The sequence below is a fragment of the Biomphalaria glabrata genome, chromosome 18 (assembly GCF_947242115.1).
Source record: "Biomphalaria glabrata chromosome 18, xgBioGlab47.1, whole genome shotgun sequence".
NCBI classification, from domain to species: domain Eukaryota; kingdom Metazoa; phylum Mollusca; class Gastropoda; family Planorbidae; genus Biomphalaria; species Biomphalaria glabrata.
This window is the reverse complement of record NC_074728.1, coordinates 7,406,063-7,427,282: the sequence shown is the minus strand read 5'-3', so window position 1 is coordinate 7,427,282 and position 21,220 is coordinate 7,406,063. Positions and strand designations below refer to the sequence as shown.

The 21,220-nt window shown below is 35.7% G+C and overlaps 1 protein-coding gene across 1 annotated transcript in view; it reads left to right on the top strand.

Moving 5' to 3' along the window:
• Window positions 1-736: 736 nt before the first annotated feature.
• The window catches only part of LOC106067519 (atrial natriuretic peptide receptor 3-like), a 109,065-nt gene continuing 88,581 nt past the window's right edge, over window positions 737-21,220 (top strand). Inside the window, exon 1 of the mRNA XM_056017604.1 lies at window positions 737-1,501. Within this exon, the coding sequence (XP_055873579.1) occupies window positions 847-1,501 (655 nt within the window). The 5' untranslated portion in view covers window positions 737-846. The remainder of the gene's footprint in view (window positions 1,502-21,220) is intronic.

Genomic DNA, 21,220 nt, shown 5'->3' with positions numbered 1-21,220 from the left:
AAATTTTTAATCAATTAGTCGTGATTAATTAATTTTCTTTAATATGGAGACAGTACTAGCTAAGGGGAGATAAGCCTTGTGTAGAGAATTATGTTGTTCGATAACAGTTTGAATATTACTAAAGATAGCCATAAAACCTTCTATTTTGTTAAGTAATTGGTATTATGGTATAGCTCAGTGGTTAGCATGTTGGCTTTCCTTCGAATTAAAATTCAGACTCAGCAACTTTTTTGTTTTCATTGCTTTTGAAAAGTCAGCACGGAAACCTTCACCCAGATACGCTTTCTTCTCCCTCCATAACCCTAAACAAATACAGTGGAATTGATTAGACTATAGAGCCCTGAGCATGATAAAAGCATGAAAATTGCGCTAAACATAAACAGTCATAAAATATTTCGTACTTCTTATTCTCTGATCAAGTTTAAAATTTCCATAATTATTCATAATTAATGACAAGACGCAAATCAATGCAAATTAGTTAATCAAGTATGACTAATTAAGTGATTTATTTTTATATAGCGTCAATGGAGCTAAGCCCTGCCATTTTCAGATAAATGGCAGTAATTACCAGTTCTTCCCCTTAGATAAGCTTATACCATCAAACTCAAAACGTAACGCTTTTTTTTTTAAATATTATCGATAGTGTTATCAGGAATAAATATTTTACATAAATAAAATAAAAACAGGATTTAAATTTGTTTTCATTAAAGTAGTTTTCATTGTTTTTATTAAGGTGGTATTGAGTCCAGTCCTTCAATAGAGACTTTCTAGTTACTTGCATAGGATTCTGACATTGTACATGTTTATGGAGGAAGTCTAATTCGTCGTGTATCGAGTCTATTTAAAATGGCTAACTTTGGATATAAATTCGTTCTAATGTTCTGTGGTGCTTTGATTGTGTCCATTTCTTTTGATGTTGGATTATCATCTATAGCGACCTCCATTCCGCCACCGGCTTCACAATCCAGCAATCAGCCGCTGTCGCCGGCTTCGCATTACAGCAAACAGCCGCCGTCCCCAGCTGTTCACTCCACTCGACTTCCGGTCTCCACGAAGGCGGTGCACCACACCATCAGGTACAGGACGGGGCTGCTCAACCATCTGGAAAACACATGGGCGTTTACCTACAACACCCCAGCTTCGTATTCCCTTTCCACGCCACCGGAGTTCTCAACGGAGCTGGGTCCAGAGTCCCCGTCCTCGTGGCCTGTGGATCTCGCTCCTCTGGCATCATCATCTTTTCGTGCTTCCGGAAAGGCTAAAGTCACGTCCAAGCGGGGCGCCTACGGCCCCCCTAAGACAATCTACCTGGTGGTGCTTCTGCCGGAAAACGAGACGTTTATGTACAGCATGAGGCGGGTCTATCCGGCCATTACTATAGCAACGGATATTGTGGTGTCGACAAAGCTTCTCAACGGCTACAAGCTAGAAACCCTCTACGCTGATTCCAAATGCCACATAGGTGCCCCGATGAATGAGGCTATCAAGGTTTACATGCAAAGTAAGTCTTTTCGCTTTCAACTCTATTTCACTTACCTCTATAAAACAGAACTACTTGAGCCTTCAAATAAAACTCTGTTTTAGAGACGGTCTAATCTGTTTAATCGGGACAGATCCTTTAAACTCTATTAACCTGCTGATCTGATTAACCGGAATCAATTAATAGCATATATCTCTGTAATCTTGGATTTAGTCGAAATAAGCAGCTGGTCCGTTTATCCGGTGGTTCTATTAAATGGATTTTACTGTAATGTACACGAATATATTTTTACTCTATCTTTTTATTAAAAGAATTTCAAAAGTAAATGCTAGAAGGGTGTATGCAAAAGCGACAAAATCTAAGGCACATCTTTAATATCAGCACTAGATTTATGAAGACTCTATCTGCGAGAGTCTTTAGCTTTGAGTTTTTCACTACAGTTCTACACATAACTACTGGAAGAATAAAGGGATTAAACCTTGTTCCATTGAGGACCGGGCCCTGATTTCCACTAGTTTTGAACTAAAGTAAGAAATCTGCGGTAAATCGGGACTCATACCCGTTGTGTGATAGGTGAGTGATAGTTGGGTGATAGTTGAGTGATAGTTGAGTGATAGTAGTGTGATAGTTGTGTCATATGTGTGTGATAGTAGTGGAAAATTTGTGTGACAGATAGTGACAGATAGTGGGGCAAGATCTCTTCAGATATTGTTTGTAAAGGGACACGCTCTTCGGACACTTCAGTTAGAGCTATTTGACTGACACCTACTCGAATGACTAATATTTCTGGAATAAAAAAATTAAATGAAGCTACCATGCTATAAATCCCAGACAGAATCTGGAGCCGCTTCAAGTACCATTCTTACACATTTAAATAGAATACTTATACATTTATTCTTTATATTTACTAATCAGTAGTGCGTCTATTCGGAGGTCCCGGGTTCGAATCCTTGTGAAGAGTGGGACTTTTAAATTTCGGGATCTTAAAGGCGCCTTAGAGTCAATTCAGCATTAATGGGTATCTGACCTAAGGAAAAAGAAAGATAATACATGTGCATGAATAGTTCCAATTTAATAGTAGGCCAGATTAAACAGTTATAGCTTCCCTTTTAACACACACACTGCAGTGGGCCCAGCACTTTCATAGGCCCGCGCAAATTCTAAGTGTAAATTATTAAATTAAACCATTATAACTTATATAAAATAACAGGAATTCCGCGGCCTCCTGATTTTCCAAGGCCTCTAGGAAATCTACTTAAATTGCAAGATATACATGAAGAAATCCTGGAAATCTCCTGAAATTATTAAAATCTCATAAGAACTCAGAAAAAAAAAACTCAATAAAAAAAAGACAAAAGTATCATTTTGGGATGCCAATAGTACGCGCGATTAAAAAAAAAAAACGGCATAGTCAGCTTTCATTTAATAAAACTTTATTTCAAAGACGAATGTATTTTGTACTTTAAAGTCTAAATTTTGAAATTATCCTTACCCCTACCCAGACTGGGCCCCGCGAAATCCGTTTCGCATTAGGACCGGCCCTGCACACACACACTATATCTTTTCTTATAAAATACAGACGTTACTTTAAAAAGTAGATGATTACGTCCTACGCGTCATGCATCTAGTCATCCTTTTAACCAATGACCTAAATTCTGCCAAGTCACTGGTTTTCCTTTCTGCATCAGGCTCTAATAGCACCAGGGAAGAAGGAGCACTTGTACACATTTGTCCTAGCATATGGAACGAGAAATGTGCCTTTATCTTTGTGTCTTTCTGAGTATTTTTTTAGGTTTTGTTTTGTATTTGAAGATTATGGTTACGGTATTTTATATATAATTGCCACTTTACTTTTAAGTCTTCTAGTCTGGAGGTTTACTAAATTTGGTAATTTCACTAAAGGTGTTACTCTAGTCAAATGTGAATATTCGTTTGTTATGAATTACTATTCTATGTTGTGTCTATTCCAGTTTCTAAATTTTTCTTGAGTTTACACACACACAGACACACACACTCAAAGCAAAAAAAAATAATACAGGTATAATAATTTATGAAAATAACATTGTCCTGTACTGCTTATATTATACTAACATCATACATTAAAACATCATTAAATGTTATAGAGATAAAGTCTCAACAAATCATACATGTTATAGACCAATCAGAATTTCTCTTATGATCAGGACAGCACAATCTACATCTGCCCATACTTATATATCTGCTCCTTTTCCCGATTCCATCAAGCGCCTTGCTACACTCTTGCCTTTCTATAGCCGCGACCGTAGCCTATGTCAATTACAGTAAATATGAGATACCATTTCACTAAGCTAACCTACATCACGTGACTCCCGTGTTTATAATTAGTACGCCCAAACAATGACATAATGGCCATGGATCACGTGGGTGCATTCCTGTTAGTTCATTAGTAAGGGAAGCGAGCTTGAGTTCGGTGGAGACAGAGGGGAAAGAGGCGGTGGAGACAGATAAACAGTCATTATGAGATTGGCCAATTAAGTCAGGTAGATGATGTAATTGAACTTTAGGACTATGGACTTTATTAGCCATTCTTAGTGACCAGTATCGATATAAACTAATTACTCTTTTAAAAAAAAAAAAAGGGGGGGGGGAGAGAAAAGCGGAGGTTGTTACTTAATGAAAAGATAACTCTAAAATCCAACATATCGGTTACTTCCCTTTTGTGATGGTGCGTGAAGGAAAAAAAAAATATTGCAGATTTTTATAATAAAGATATTGAGAATATTTTTGCTAACTGATATAGTTGCACAGAACTAAAAAGATTACATGGTTTTAAAAATGTATTGTTTATCAATAGCTTGCTCAATACGCTATAACCTATCTTTTGTCTGGACCAGTTGGGAAAAGGGTGGAAGGGGAAAGAAAGGAAAATGGGGGGGGGGGGGGGGGGGTTGTGAGTGAATATTTACGTGATCGCTTTTAAAATGCATTTATAAGAAAAAAAATTATGCGACCTGAAACCGAGGTGTATAACTATAATTTGAAATAGTCATCGTCTAAAATATAAGGATAGGCTCAATTACTTGTCTACATTCGAAAATGATTACATTTAAACGCCACTAACAAAAAAACAACAACAGGTAATTCAGTTGGTAACACTCAGTATAAATACATTTATTTTCAACATTGACCTTTTAGCCTTAACGTGAACTTAATGTAAAGATTTTTTGTCTGTTTTTTTTTTGTCTGTCTTTTTCTGTTGTTTTCTTTTTCTGCTAATTGTGTCCTCAGATGTTTGACACTATTTCACTGACGTACTGATAATGGAACTTTTTTAACGACTAACGACACCATTTGGGAATTTCATTTTCATTATATTGTAATTAACTTAAATAGTAACCTATTTAGGAAACTAGCACAAGAAAAGAAAAAAAAATGTATACGGCCATGACATGTGTGCGCTTATGTTTCTCTAATTGTCAGATGAGATTGATTTACTACTGGTGCTAGTCCATATTATGGAGACGATTTTAAATAGTTCAGAGTACACTAGATTCTGTATTTTGTAATCTATATTTATTTCATTTCTTTCTGTAGACATTTTTCAATTTTAATTCGATATGGTCATCTCCATCTTTCAAGTAATGCGTTTTTCAATGCGAAATTGTTCACGTTTTTTTTTTAAATTTGATTCTATATTGTAATCAATAATTATTTCCATTCTTAACAAAACAAAGATGTATTTGGTCTATCTATCTATCTATCTATCTATCTATCTATCTATCTATCTATCTATCTATCTGTCTGTCTATCTATCTATCTATCTATCTATCTATCTATCTATCTATCTATCTATCTATCTATCTATCTATCTATCTGTCTGTCTGTCTGTCTGTCTGTCTATCTAATTATTTATCTTTTCAAATCTATTTCTCACTAACCGAACATTCCGTCAATCTTTTTTGTCTGTACGTACGTCTGTACGTCAGGACTTTGTACTCATCTGTATCTTTTGTACAATAATTCTATTTAACTCATATCTTCGTGGAACCTGGACATTGATCTCGAAAACGGCTCTATAGATTTTCCTAGAAAATTGACCGTTGCTGTATATTGTTGGGAAAATAATTCCTAGCTGGTTTTCTAAACTGAGAAAACTTTACTTTGACCGTTAAAATTTTTGAAAGTAAAAAAAGAAATAAATTTAAATTTGTCTAGAGAACGAGAAAATATTGAACTTAAACGGACTAAATGTCTTCGGGTATTTCCTCATTCCTTGAAGAGTTGAATAAATAAATGTTCAGGAAAATAGTGCGCATCGTTTTCTAAGTCTAGCTCTATCATTGGAATAGTATAAAGTCTGGTAGATCTATACATTTTCTTAACCAGGATTCTTTCTCGGCGGGAAGAGAGAGGGGAGGGGAATAGGTCCAAGTAAAAAACTTCCCTTGTTGTTTTAATGTAACATTCATTAGTTGTATAAGTTGTATAAATCAGTTATTGTTGAACTTGAAGTAATGTTTGTTGTTTTTTTGTTACAAAGTTTATATTAATCATCTCACTCTGTCTGGCCAAAAGTTTGTACACGTTATTTCTCCGACACCTAAATCTCGGATCTAGGTGAAATTTTGCACAATTATTTCTTTTACCTGACAACACAAGAATCGCTAAAAAAAAATTAACCAATTAGTTAATTAACTTTGTTTGGTATCTCAAGAAGGGACAGTAATATTACTTGACTGATGGTATATGAAGAAGTAGTCTCTTTCCAGGGGACAGAAATAGTAGTTGACTGAAGTGGCAGTATACGCTGAATTAGTCCCCTTTATAGATTGTCGTCTGAGGCTAATTACATGACTGATCCAAACTAATTGATTCACTTAATATAAGCTTTGTTGTGTTTTTTTAAATAAGTCTTATTTTGTATTTGGGTCATCTTTTACCGTTTATTTCAATTCACTGAGATTCTTGAATTTATACCTGCGTCTGATTTTCATCCAGTTTGTTCTTCACAGTCTCGGCTCTTCTAAGCGTACCACGTGACGACCACCATTGTTTGAAGTTCCTTCCACGGACGCATTCATTATTCACTTCTTTCCATGATCTAATTATGCTTTTATTTTTTCTTCGGCCATCTTCGTTCAAGTGCCCTTTGCGGAAGTTTTGTACACAATTGTCTGCTCTTTATTGTTTCGTTTCGCTATTTATTGTTTTGTTTCGCGGCTTTGTTAGTTGATGTAAGTGGATATATTTTTAAAGAACCCACCTCTCGTCTGCGTGCTAGTCGGTTTCCATGGTGACAAGTGGTGTCGTTTTTTTTCTTTTTTGTTTCATAAAGAAATGAAAGACAAGTTCTTGTTTTAGCGAGCTCTTCAATTGAAAACATTTAAATGCACAAACACATCCCGTGGTGAGTTCATGTGTATACATTGTGTTATAGTTTGTATTTATTCCTTGAAGACCTCTTCAATAGACAAAGTTTATTTTGTTTCAGAGAACCAAGAATGCAAGTGGTATTTAAAATTCTTGCACGTTTTATTAAAACAAAATTTAGCTTGCAGTGATTCGTGTTATAGAGGACCGCTGTGCTGTTGTCTTCATTTCGACAGAGTCTAGACAAAAGAACCATGACAGACTAGATAGAATTCATCCAGACGCCTTAAAAGAAAGAGAGCCATTTTGCCAAACCCTTATCAGAAGGGCCCCTATTAAACCAGATAGGTATCTAATTACATACGTAACAAAATACACATTGACCAGGATTCCAATTTTTGCCATAAATCTCATTGTTTGCAAGTAGAATTTGCAAGTATTCATTGTTTAAACGTGTATTTTGACACGCTTGACCTCGCACGTCTGGTATCCAGTCTAAAAATCTTGAAACTACCTTCATTTTCTAACCATGGGTGGATTCGTCCGGGGCCTCCAGAGTTTGTTTAACAACTCGTATTATCTTTATAATCTTGGACATATTACAAAGCTTATACCAACTCACTCTGTTTAGCACTCTGTTTATCACTCTGTTTATTACTCTGTTTGTCACTCTGTTTATTACTCTGTTTGTCACTCTGTTTGTCACTCTGTTTATTACTCTGTTTGTCACTCTGTTTGTCACTCTGTTTGTCACTCTGTTTATTACTCTGTTTGTCACTCTGTTTATTACTCTGTTTGTCACTCTTTTTATTACTCTGTTTATAACTCTGTTTGTCACTCTGTTTGTCACTCTGTTTATTACTCTGTTTGTCACTCTGTTTATAACTCTGTTTATTACACTGTTTGTCACTCTGTTTGTCACTCTGTTTGTCACTCTGTTTGTCACTCTGTTTATTACTCTGTTTGTCACTCTGTTTGTCACTGTTTGTCACTCTGTTTATCACTCTGTTTGTCACTCTGTTTATAGCTCTGTTTATAACTCTGTTTGTCACTCCTCTGTTTGTCACTCTGTTTATAACTCTGTTTATAACTCTGTTTGTCACTCTGTTTATCACTCTGTTTGTCACTCTGTTTATCACTCTGTTTGTCACTCAGTTTATCACTGCGTTTGTCACTCTGTTTGTCACTCTGTTTGTCACTCTGTTTGTCACTCTGTTTATTACTCTGTTTGTCACTCTGTTTATCACTCTTTTTGTCACTCAGTTTATCACTGTGTTTGTCACTCTGTTTGTCACTCTGTTTGTCACTCTGTTTGTCACTCTGTTTATTACTCTGTTTGTCACTCTGTTTATCACTCTGTTTGTCACTCTGTTTATCACTCTGTTTGTCACTCTGTTTATCACTCTGTTTGTCACTCTGTTTGTCACTATGTCACTCTTTTTATCACTCTGTTTGTCACTCTGTTTGTCACTCTGTTTATCACTCTGTTTGTCACTCTATTTATCACTCTGTTTATCACTCTGTTTGTCACTCTGTTTGTCACTCTGTTTATCACTCTGTTTGTCACTCTGTTTGTCACTCTGTTTATCACTCTGTTTATCACTCTGTTTGTCACTCTGTTTGTCACTCTGTTTATCACTCTGTTTGTCACTCTGTTTGTCACTCTGTTTATCACTCTGTTTGTCACTCTGTTTGTCACTCTGTTTGTCACTCTGTTTATCACTCTGTTTATTATTCTGTTTATCACTCTGTTTATCACTCTGTTACTCTAGTTCAAATGTTGAACACGTTATATCTCCCAATTGCCGTTGACGGATCAAGTTGAAACTTTGCACATTTTTTGTTTCTAGCAAAAACATAAATCAAATAAAAAAAATTATCAGTTAGTTTTTTTAGAAAAGGGAAATAAACCTTACTGTATTGAGATATACAGCTGTAAATGAGGTGCTCTTTCCCTTCGATAAACGTTAAAATACAAGAATAGTAATAATTGAAAAAAGTGCCGGTACACCGTATAAATATATATATTGCTTGTTTAGTAATACAAACGATGTCATTTGCTGTATAAAACAGAAGAAATCAAACTTTCATGATGATACCACAAGGTCGGGAGGTCAACACTACTGAGACTATAGCATTTCTGTCCATGATAATTTGAACGCACATAGAGTAGTTGTAATAAATTATTGTGTATGTGTGCGATTTTAAGTCAAAGATTGAAGGCTTATATTTGGTTTTCAAAACTCTGACCTTATTAATTAGAATTAAAAAAAAATAATCTTCCAAATCTTGCAATTATTATCTTTTAGAGAAAAGCCTAGTCACAGAAGTATTTCGTTAGGATTACTTTAGAACGCTACATGAGCCTAGGTATTGTATTCATGTAAACAAAATATCATAAACTCATGAGCCGACTCCCGGCGTAGCATACGCCGCTATTTAGTGACGGGTGAACACTTACTGAAAGACACAGTTGTTCGAATTGGGTCGGTGGTTGGGCAACGTAGAGAATTATATATACTGAGAAGATTACTTGTTTTCCCCACCCCCTCTTTTTTTTTTCCTTTTGAGCCGCGCGCTCTGTCACCGCGAAAGTTACCTGGGGTAACTCTAGTCCGACTTGCAGATATAAAAAGTTATCTTTCCATGACATTTTCATGAAGGGATAGAGAGTGGGCGTGCGTGCGTCTTGCCCCGCATGGTTGGGCGACGTAGAGAGTTATATATTCAGATTGGTCTAGTTTGTAAATGACAATAATATCGCTCATAATATCCCTGAATAGCAAATAAATGACCAAAATCACAGTACTGTATTCCTGCTCTCCAGCCTCCATACTGTATCCGGCCTCATCAAGCTCGTTCCGTCTCAAAATGTCGTTTCATCAAGGCTACATCCCTCGTATCTGATTCGACGTGTGGTCAAGTAATGGCTGTGGCATCTCCTAAAAGTTCTAGTACTGGATCAGTCTGAATGGAAAAGTTCGAGGCCAAAACCAAAGAGTGGCATCAGGCCGGTGAAAAGTAATAGTTTTCACAGAAGTTATCAAATCCATACGAAGCACAAGGGATTGGACGATGGGGATGACGACATTAATGATAACGATTTTAATGATGATGCTGACGAAGACCCGATGACGACTCTGATGATGGCGATGACGATAATGATGATGATAATAATGACGATAATGATGATGATAATAATGACGATAATGACTTTGATGATGATACTGATGATATTGATGATGATGATAATAGTGAGAATGAGATGATGATAATGATGATATTGATGATGATGATGACGATGATGATGGTGATGATGGTGATGACGATAATGTTAATGAGATGATGATGGTGACGACAACGATCATGTCGATAATAATGATTTATCTAATGTTTTATCATCCGAGACAGCGCTGATGTTGGATGGTTGGCTGAAACCTGTGCTTAAAGCTATACACAAATTCTGAACCCAACAAAGCATTACTTTACATAATTAGTGTTTTGTATTTCAATAATTAATTTGTTCGAAAGAGCATTAAAATGTACAAACTTTCAAAGCAAATGATGTAATTACAAATCTGAAATAAAACTGATATGGCTCTTTAAAAAAAATAAAATACAAAACATTCAACTATCTCGTATTCTATCATCAGTCAAGGTAAACAAAGGGAAGCTATTCAGCCTGTTGGAGAATGAGACATTCAAGGGAAACCACCGCAGGCTTGATGGTTATTAACAAATCAAAGTGAGGTTGTATTTGTGGGTTGACCTCTAGGATTTAAAAAGGGGAAAAAAAGATGGTCAGATACTTCCGGTTTGCGTGATTAATTCCACCTTAATTTCGTTTCCGAAGAAAAACGGGCAATAAAGGGAGTTAATAAATGTTTGAGAGAGTCGCCTCTTGGTAAGGTCAATTTCTTGTTTAAAAATGTACCTAGGTCCAGAATTTTGTCAACGTAACAGATGCAATATATGACTATATGTTTTAAAAGCATATAGCATATAGAAATAAGTTAATTTTTGCCATTTTGGAAGATGCATTCAATTACCTATAAATATTGTAGAAAAACTTATATCAAATCACTCTGGTACAAATCTTGAACACGTTATTTCTCCCACTTCCCAAAATCTGACAAAGCAGACACTTGGCCCTTTTTTTAACACCCTTCCACCTTGAAAAGATACACAATTACTAAGATCTGACGATGTAAGCACAGTCACCGATTGATAACATGAAGGCCTATATCCAGATCTATGAGTAGGGAAGTGTTCCAAGTAAACGACCATTACAGCTGTGATAGTATGGACAACCCTTTCAGGCTGGCTTGAGTTGTTCTATCAATCAGATGACTCGGTCCGTCCTACGTCTATCTATTTATCTATATATCTATCTATCTATCCACCCACCATCCATCCATCCATCCATCCGTCCATCTATCTATCTATCTATCTATCTATCTATCTATCTATCTATCTATCTATCTATCTATCTATCTATCTATCTATCTATCTTTCCATGCATCCATCTTCTATCTATCTATCTATCTATCTATCTATCTATCTATCTATCTATCTATCTATCTATCTATCTATCTGTCTGTCTGTCTGTCTGTCTGTCTGTCTGTCTATCCATCTATCTATCTATCTATCTATCTATCTATCTATCTATCTATCTATCTATCTATCTATCTATCTATCTATCTGTCTGTCTGTCTGTCTGTCTGTCTATCCATCTATCTATCTATCTATCTATCTATCTATCTATCTATCTATCTATCTATCTATCTTTCTTTCTTTCTTTCTTTCTTTCTCTATCTATCTATCAATCTGATATCTATATACCTATATATCTTTGGTCTAAAGTCTAATGCCAGTACTCATTACGACCTGCATCATTTTTATCTTATATACGTTACAGCAGTAACCAAAAGTTTGAATTATATATATAAAAAAAATAAAACTACAATTCCGCCCCCGCATCCCTGAAAATGGCAATCTCGTCACTTAATGAGAAATGTAGCGATGTAATCAGGGGACCTTACTCCGAGCACTTTGGTCACAGTCGCTTTAGCTTCCTTCCCTTTTGAGCCCGCCATCTTCTTCCCTCCCCCCTCGAAATGAATGAAATCAAAGAACTTGTTTATGGAGCCTCGCTAACCTCTTGACATGCGCGCAGATCACGTGAGAAGTCGCTCTAAAAATGTGGCCATGATGGATGACATCTACTGAAAGCCTTGGAAGACGAAAGGACACAAGGTTGATGAGAGAACTGAAGTGTCCCATTGGCAAAAGTTCACTGATTGAGAACTCCTGCAATCCTTATTTTAATTCAAGCAAAATAAAAAAAAAATATTTTGTTTAAATACAAAGCTTTTATTAAGTGTATCAATTAGTTTGGATCAGTCATGTTATAAATATTTCATAGATCTAGACCAGTGTTGCCCAAAATACGGCCCGCGGGCCAGATCTGGCCCTCGAATTAGTTCATCCGGCCCTCCGAAACGTCGGCAAAAAGAGTAAAAAATCCCCCTCTTTTCCAAAAACAACAAAAAAATTTGAGAAATGTATCTTACATACGTTAGGGCCCTTTGATGGATTGGTACCATGACCTTTAATATTTATATGTTTATAAAATGAAAGAGTTGAAGTGGAATTTATAAATTTTTTTTTATTTGAAACGATAATAAGCCAACATATTTGATTTGTATAGAAAGTGTAGCCGTTGTATTTTTTTTTAAACAACAGATAAACGGCATTATAAAACAAATATAAAATATTACATCATTCTAAGTTTGTTCACGAATAAAATAATTTATTTTTTTTTAATAAAAATATATTACAAATAACTTTAGAATGGATTACCTAACTAAAATATGTACAAATAATTATTTTTTTTGGCGCCCTACTGCGTGAGGCGTCCTTCCCTGAGAGTGGCGCCCGGTGTATCGTGCCCTCTTGCCCCTCTCCTCACTACGTCTCTGCTACAAGCGGACACTTCTAAATTACCACATAGCTTCCACGAGACATTACATTTAAAATATTAGCGTTAAAAAATGAGAAAAAATATACTTAAAAAGTTTCTGATAGGTCGAAATTCCGATTATATATTTATTATATATTTATATTTCTATTTTGTGAAGGCCCATTTCTTGTGGAGACCCCGGGGGCTGTAGCCCCGCCTGCCATCTTCTAAATCCGGCCCTGGTGAAAAGTCTAGTAAGATTCTAGTCTCTGTCACTAAAAGATGTAAACTGTACACTATGGAAGCATATCTATCTTTAATTTCTAAGCTTGAGTCTCGAGCTCGATTTGTAACTAAATTACGTCGCTACAGTGGAAGAGAGGCGCGAAAATAAAAATAAATTAATTGCTGCTGACTTTATTTTTACAAGCTCAACCACAGACAAGTAGAGAAATAAGAACAGAAAAATTCAAACGAGACTCTAGATTTCGGCTATTTCGAAGATTAATTTCTATTATTTCTGGATTATATCTATTCTGTATATTATGCATCCTCCAATTTCGATGTAAATCTGGTATGTATCTTAAATTTGAATATTTTTTTAAAAATCATTTCGCTGATTAAAAAAAAATTGCAACTTTATACAGAAGTACAAACTTAACGTTCCTCGTTTCATACAGAAGTTCAATTATAAGAGAACATTTTGGAACTAAGAATATTGTTGTATTCATGTAACAAAAAAGTAAAATTCCCCTTTCAGACCTTTTGATCTATAGGGCAGATGATGTAAACGCCATCTGTTTCTGTGGCCTACGGTTCAAGAGGGTGTCATGTGGCCAGCACAGCGACCAACCACCTCTACTTCTCCCCATCTAATGTCAGGTATTTATTAGAGCTGGGTGGAAAAGGTGAAAACACAGCGGGAGCATTGAGAGAGTTAAACTCCTGGAATTAATGAATCGAACCTGTGAAGAGTCAAGACTGCCCAGGGCCTGGAAACGTGCTATCATTGTACCAGTCCTCAAGAAGGGCAAAGACGCGACTAACGTGGAGTCCTACAGACCCATTTCAATAACCTCAAAAAAACTACAACAGTCTTCACCAGGATTCGAGCCCGGTACTCCCGGTTTAGAAGCCAAGTGCTTTACTGCTCAGCCATCGCACCTTCTGGCCCCATCCCTTAGTACAAGAAAAAGGTTCAGAAGATTAATATATATATTTGATCTCTGTAACAATTGTACAGACAGAATAAACGTTTGTAGTTTTTTAGTTTAAAAAAAAATGTCTTTTTTTTTAGGAAATGCGTGGGTCAGTAATAAAATTATATTTGTTTTCCTGCTGGTATAGAGTTTATTAAATAGTACAAGCATCAGAATCCTAGGATATTCTATATAGTTGATATTTGATAAACTTTCTATTTGCATGGACAATTTATAATTTTCTGGCGAATTAAATTTATTGCTTTGGATTTGTATCGCTGGATATTTCTGTGACATGTCTAGGAGTCTGTGGATGGAGCGATATCAACAATGCAATAAACTTTACGTCTTGTCATTCAGGAATAGCCCCTGTCATATAATGTCATCGCATGTCATCTAAATATCAGATGTGAAAAGAGAAATGGGGGTGGGGTGGGAGTAGGCAAGCACATCCCAGTTCACGCGCATTTCAGAAGTGTATATAGGATTGAAGATAGAGTGGGAGGGCAGGCTGGTATCTGGTCGCTACATCTCCTTGAGCGTCTCAACTGTCTTGTTCAGATGTCTACCGTAGATAATCAGAAGTTTTATTGCATGCACACCTGACAGCGTTTGGCAGATGTCTATTTCCAGCGACTGCACAGAACAAAATGCAACAGGATAGAGAGGGACATTAGATACGTTTAACGAGAACATAATATTATATCTGTTGGCAGTTTTGTTTTTTTTTGTAAACAAAAATAGGTGCCGGTACTCAGTGATAAAGCGCCTAACTTTTATTACTAATAAATTAATAATATACGTTAAAATACAAGAAAAGTAATATTTTTTTCCCAGATTGAAAAAGGTGCCGGTACAACTTACCGGTGCGTACCGTTAGAAAAAAAAAAACCTCTCTGTAGGACTCCAAATACTTCTAACTTTAAAATATCAATTTCACTTTATCAATACAATGCCTCACGGCTCATATTTAGTAGGTAAACTAGGCAACAACATTAACATAAAGAGAAAATTTGAAATTGTATAATAATGACAAAATCGAAATCGGGACAGATTTTAATAATCAACATCCTATTCAGTGGCGTACCTAGGGTTGGGGAGGAGAGGTAGAATTTGAAAATCCCCCCGGGCCCCCACTTGATTGGTCCCCCAAATTAGTTTTTTTTTTTACATTAAACATTGAATATTAAAAAACTAGAAATTATATTTTGTTCAGTAAAAGAGAAAAAGATATGAATTATTTTTCTTTTTTAGATAAAGATTGATTTGTAAATTTTATTTTTATTTTGGTATACATGTTATGAAGTGTGTGTGTGTGTGTGTGTGTGTTTCCATGGTGACAGTGAGAAGAAGTTAAGGATTGATTGGTGGCTAAGCTGTATGAATGATGCAAGATAAGCGGCATTGTCTTAAGCTGTTGTGGGTGCACCTGACGACTCATGATGCCAGAGTGAAAAGACGTGTTTTTGTTTGTAAAATGTTTTACATGTTTCGGATTTTTCTTCAGAGTCTAAGATAATTTACTTCCTAGTCCAAACCTCCCACAGGACTCAGGGAAATGACAGCGGGCAAAGTATGAACCCGCTACCATCGAGAAGTCCAAACGATAGTCCAGCGCCCATACCGCACGACCAGGCAGCCATCCTTTGTAATGAGTTGGATCTGTCTCAAAACACCATTTTATATTATCACTAAACTCTACTACATTTATTTCATTTTATCACAAGCTAAATGTGTCTACATTGTAATAAAAGATATTGTTATATAGTACTGTTAAAAAAGAAGTTATTTCTAGTTTTATTAAGATATAATACGCCTACAGCGGTTCAGTTCTCTACCAGCAGTTTGGTGTTACATGTCAACGACCGACTATAGTCACTATAACAATACAATAGAAAATTTTACTTTAATTAAAGACATAGAACAATGAATTCAATTTGTTCTCATCACGGTCGGTACAGCTGCACTAGTATAGAGTGTCTCCCAGTCTGACTTAGAGTGTCCTGTGTTCTCTGGTCTTAATTTTAACATCTATAGAAATCTCTGGTCCTGTCAGTATGCTGACTGCGTTAGGACACAATCTTTTTTGTACACATTTGAGTGGAGAGGTGATCTGGAAGGTTTTCGAGATGCAAACAGAACTGAACTGGCATGGAGTGAGGTTTATTTCTTAGTACTAAACTTTATTCATTTTAAGTATTTATTCTATTTATTGAGGTTCTGTGGCTGAGTGGTTAAGCGCTCGGCTTCCGAACCTGAGGTTCAGGGTTCGAATCTCGGTAAAGGCTGGGATATTGAATTTAGCATTTTTAGGGCGCCCCTGAGTCCACCCAACTCTAATGGGTACCTGACTTTAGTTGGGGAAAGTAAAGGAGGCTGGTTGACTGTTGGTCATAGAAACAGATGACCTTAACATCATCTGCCCCATAGATCGCAAGGTCTGAAAGGGAAACTTTACTTTTGTTAAATTCTATTTATTGATCCATACATCAATTTGTTTGAAAATGAAAGCTTGTTTAGTATAAAACAAGATATTGTGTTTTAGTAGAAAGACATAAACTAAATTATGAACGTATTACTACCCACTAGGAAAGCAGAACGTTGGAAGAACCTTATCTATTTCAGTTTAGAAAATCTTTACAATAGGCATAGACCAAACCTTTTTGTTTTATAAATAACTTTCCAAATCTTGTTTCATAGATCTTAAATAGCCAGCTGTTTGTTCCCCAGACCTGTAGTGTATATCCTACAAGTGTTTTTATGTATTCTCTAAGGTACAATTGCCTCAAGATAAACTCAATTGACCACTTGCTTAAGATTTGTGGCTTGTGGATCCATTAATTGCATTTTACGCTTTTTCTGGATAGTTCAAAATAAAACAAGTGAAAAAAAAAGAAACGAAACATCGCTATTTATTTGAAACTCTATTTCAACGACGTAGTTCTACTAGCCATTGCTGGGATGGAGATGTTGAAGGGTTCAGAATAGACTTTCAAAAAATGTTATGAAATACTTTAATAAAAAGATTGTTCTCTAGATTCAAAATGTTAAAAGAATATTAGCTTCTGCATTTCTTTTAAAACTTAAACTTTAAAATAGAATAATGTTAAACACATTTCTCTAAATCTAAGTTTTTAAAAAATTAAGTCATTCTGTTTCTGGACAGAATTGAATATGTAAAATGTTTTAAAAAATTCCTTGATTAAAAATGTTAATTGCAGTGAAGTTAGTACGTTAATCTAACATGAATATATTTATTAAAAAAAACCACATGTTTTATAAATATCAGAATATGAGATTCTATGTGTAATGTACTGACGATTCAGTGTGTAAGCTAATAATTTATTTTCTAATTTTAAATTTATAAAAAGGATATAGCATTTTCTTCTATTCCCAAGTTTAAGGTTGAGTGCTCTATTGCACTTGATCACGCAAACCCACTTACGATCTGCATATTTTGCCACATCTGAAAAAAAAAAGAAAAAGCCGTTGTACTCCTGGGGTCTATTTAAGTTTCCCATTTAGTGTCTGCGCGTATCTTCGAGATTTTCCTTTTAATTTCAAAAGTTTGCCCCATGAATTTTGTAAGAATTCTTCAGCTGTATCTTTCAAAAGCAATTTGGTGTCAACTCTTTACTTCTAAACCTATGGAAGAAGATCCCGAGCTGAGGTAGGCTTTATGGCGCATGGCACATTACAGGGCGGCCTCTCACCTGTACCTCCAAGGAAGAGGGAAGAGGATGGCCCAGGAGACACGGCGCCACGATTTGGAAACAGATGTCAAGCAGATGGGCAAGACGTGGGGAGAGTTGGAGAAACTCGCACAAAACCGAGATGCCTGGAGGAAGCTTTTTGCAGTTGGTGGCCTATGCCCCAGACGGTACCACAGGCAGAAAGGAAGGGAGATGGTGAGGACATACCTATATTGCGCTGACCTCCTTTTAGTCCAATTATTAAGCAGTGGCTTAGTTTATTGGTGTATTCAGGGCCGGTCTTAGGCCACTGCAACCTATGCGATCGCAGTGGGCCCCGCGCTTTCATAGGCCCCGCGTTAATTCTAGGTGTAATTATTAAATTGCAAAATATATACGAAAAATTCCTGGAAATCTCCTGAAGTTATTAAAATCTCCTGAAAAATAGACAAAAGTGCCATTTATTGGTGTCATTCATTGCGGAAAACGCCAATCGTACGCGATAAAAGAAAAAAGGCATTGTCAGCTTTCATGTAATAAAATGTAATAATCAGGCGAATTTTCACCTTAATCGGAAGGTCCAATACTTTATTTACTTCCATAGTCACTGGCATATAAATATGTCATAGGTTGCAAGGTTCGTAGAGTAAAATAATTTGATCGTAATTTTGTACTTAGAAAAGAATAAAAAAAATTTTAAGTCGAATTTTTTTCTAATATTAAAACTTAATTTTCAATTATTGTCCTTATTCCCACCCAGACTAGGCCCCGCGTAATGAGTTTCGCATAGGGCCCCGCAATTGTTAGTACCGGTCCTGGGTGTATTGTAGCCTGACATTCCAGGTCCTCTACGCAAAGGAATTCCATCTATTCAAATAACTGTGTATAGACATACACTTCTAAAATTAATGTAATTGTTCTAAAATTGGAATAAATTAAACATTGTAAAAAAAAATCTTTAGATAAACCCATTACCACTTCTACGTATTACTAAAATTTTTTGTTAAGTATTTTATCAGTAAATAAAATGAAACATTCTGCACTAGAAGCGAGACAATAGAAGCGAGCAGTTTATCTCACCTTGTTTAAAGATGCTCTACATCGGCTTTACATTTATATGTTTTGAATTGAGAACGAGGCTCATATTTAACTGGTATGGGATATTTACTGCACAAATATTTTTTCAGGCAGGTCATTACACCAAAGCTTCACAAGGGTGCAGTGACCCTCAAGTGTGCCTAAGTTTTCATTAGCTATCATCGTGTGCTATTGTTTCCATAATTGATTTTTTTTAAACGAGTCTCTGTGCTGTTAAAACATGCTCATTTAAAAACCTTTTCCGCACAGAAATCTGTCCTATAACTAGAATTGAACTTGACACCCAAAGCTCCTTAAGTAAACAATATCTATCACCCGACCACACGTCCGACTGTAAACGATCCGTTTTAATAACGAATGGACAATTCGTTTATTTTGTAAATTTATTCAAAAAATAAAACATGTGAGCTTTTATGTCGTTTTTATAAGGTTCTTATCTTATTAAAAAGATATGCAAGATGATCTACATTAAACACAGACAATTTAAACATCTAACAAGATCTTCCAAAACTGTTTGTTGTCTGGGAAGAGGAAGTACAGATAATCGATAATCAACTATCAAATTTTGTGTTGCAATTGTTATCTTAAGAACGTTTGCCAGGTGTATGTGTGTGTATTTTTCTCAGCCCAGGTGCTAGCCGTCTGATTCCAATAGAAACATTTCTCTTGGCAGCAGTGCGGTTAGCGTTGTCATTAAATAAACAAAAACAATAATGTAGAGATAATGTAGTGGCTGCCTGGTCGTACGGTATGCGCTCTGGACTGTTGTTCAGCTATCTCGAAGGCCCCGGGCTCATATCCTAGCCACCGCCATCCCCCGTCGACCTGCGGGAGGTTCGGACTGAGAAGTAGATTACCTTCAAGGTTTGGACTGAGAAGTAGATTACCTTCAAGGTTCGGACTGAGAAGTAGATTACCTTCAAGGTTTGGACTGAGAAGTAGATTACCTTCAAGGTTTGGACTGAGAAGTAGATTACCTTCAACTCTGAAGGTACACCCGAAACATGTGAAATATTTTAACATTTTTTGATAATGTAGTGTTTCATTTAATAGTACAGCAAAATGTTTCACATTTCTGCCAAGTTGGACCGTGCTGTACTTAGAACCATTTATCAGGAGCATTTTGTATTTCCAAACAATGAAATCGTTGAGGTTTAAACAGATGTCACCGTCGCATTTACCTTGTTCAAATTAAATGCAATGTATCTTGTAAGTGTTCATAGAATGAGCCCCTTTTAGATAGATAGATAGATAGATAGATAGATAGATAGATAGATAGATAGATAGATAGATAGATAGATAGATGGATGGTGGATAGATAGATAGATAGATACATAGATAGATAGATGGATGGTGGATAGATAGATAGATAGATAGATAGATAGATAGATAGATAGATAGATAGATAGATAGATAGATAGATAGATAGAGAGAGATAGATAGATAGATGGTAGATAGATAGATAGATAGATTGATAGATTGATTGATGGATAGATTGTGTTTTTACTTGTAGCATTTTTCATTATACACTCTGTTGTTAAATATTTATTCAACAGTTCTTCCACCTGCTCTGTTACCTGCCTGTTCTCCGGAAAGAACCTCCTCAACGTTTCTCTTGAGAGGGGGACCATTTAGAGGAGAATGTGTAAAGTGAGACAGTTAGAAGCTGTTCATAATTCAAACCGGCTAATAATGGCACAATTGTAATAGTCAAAAGTCACGATTCACCTTCATTAATAAATAAACAAAGCTCCACCTCCACATTTGAACTAATCTCTTCAGCTAGCAGCTTTGAATTTCACAATATTCCTTTCTTTTCTTTATTTTTTTTTAAACACTTCCTTTCTCTTTCACATTCCTTCTTACTTTGTATTGCACAACAGCAATTTAATGTAACAGTAAAGTAACAAAATGAAAGATGTAGGGAAAAAACAACAGATAGAGAGAAATGAAGAGAGAAAGCGAGAGAAGAAAGAAGATAATTAGAGAGAAAGAGAGATAGAGAGAAGAAGAAGAATGATAATTAGAGAGAAAGAGAGATAGAGAGAAGAAGAAGAAAGATAAAGACGTAGAGGCACTTAGAGAGAAAGAGAAATAGAAGATAATGAGTAGAAAAATATAAAAAGAGATAAAGCGAGAGATGGAGGAGGATAAGTGGAAAGAGAAAGAGAGAGAGAGAAAGAGAACGATGAAAACAAAAGAGAGAGAAAGAAAAGAAAAAAAAAGAGATAAAAGGTAAAGAAAGAGATAAAAAAAAGAAAAAGTGAAAAAATGCGAAACGAATAAGGTTACAAAAAGAGACAGACCGAGAAAGAGAGAAACAAAATGTAAAAAAAAAAATGCTAAGAGAACTAGAGAGAGAGAAGAGAAGACATAGCTAAAGACAAAAGAACCCTGAAATATGACAACTCTCATCAGTTTTCAAAAGTATTGACAGAGG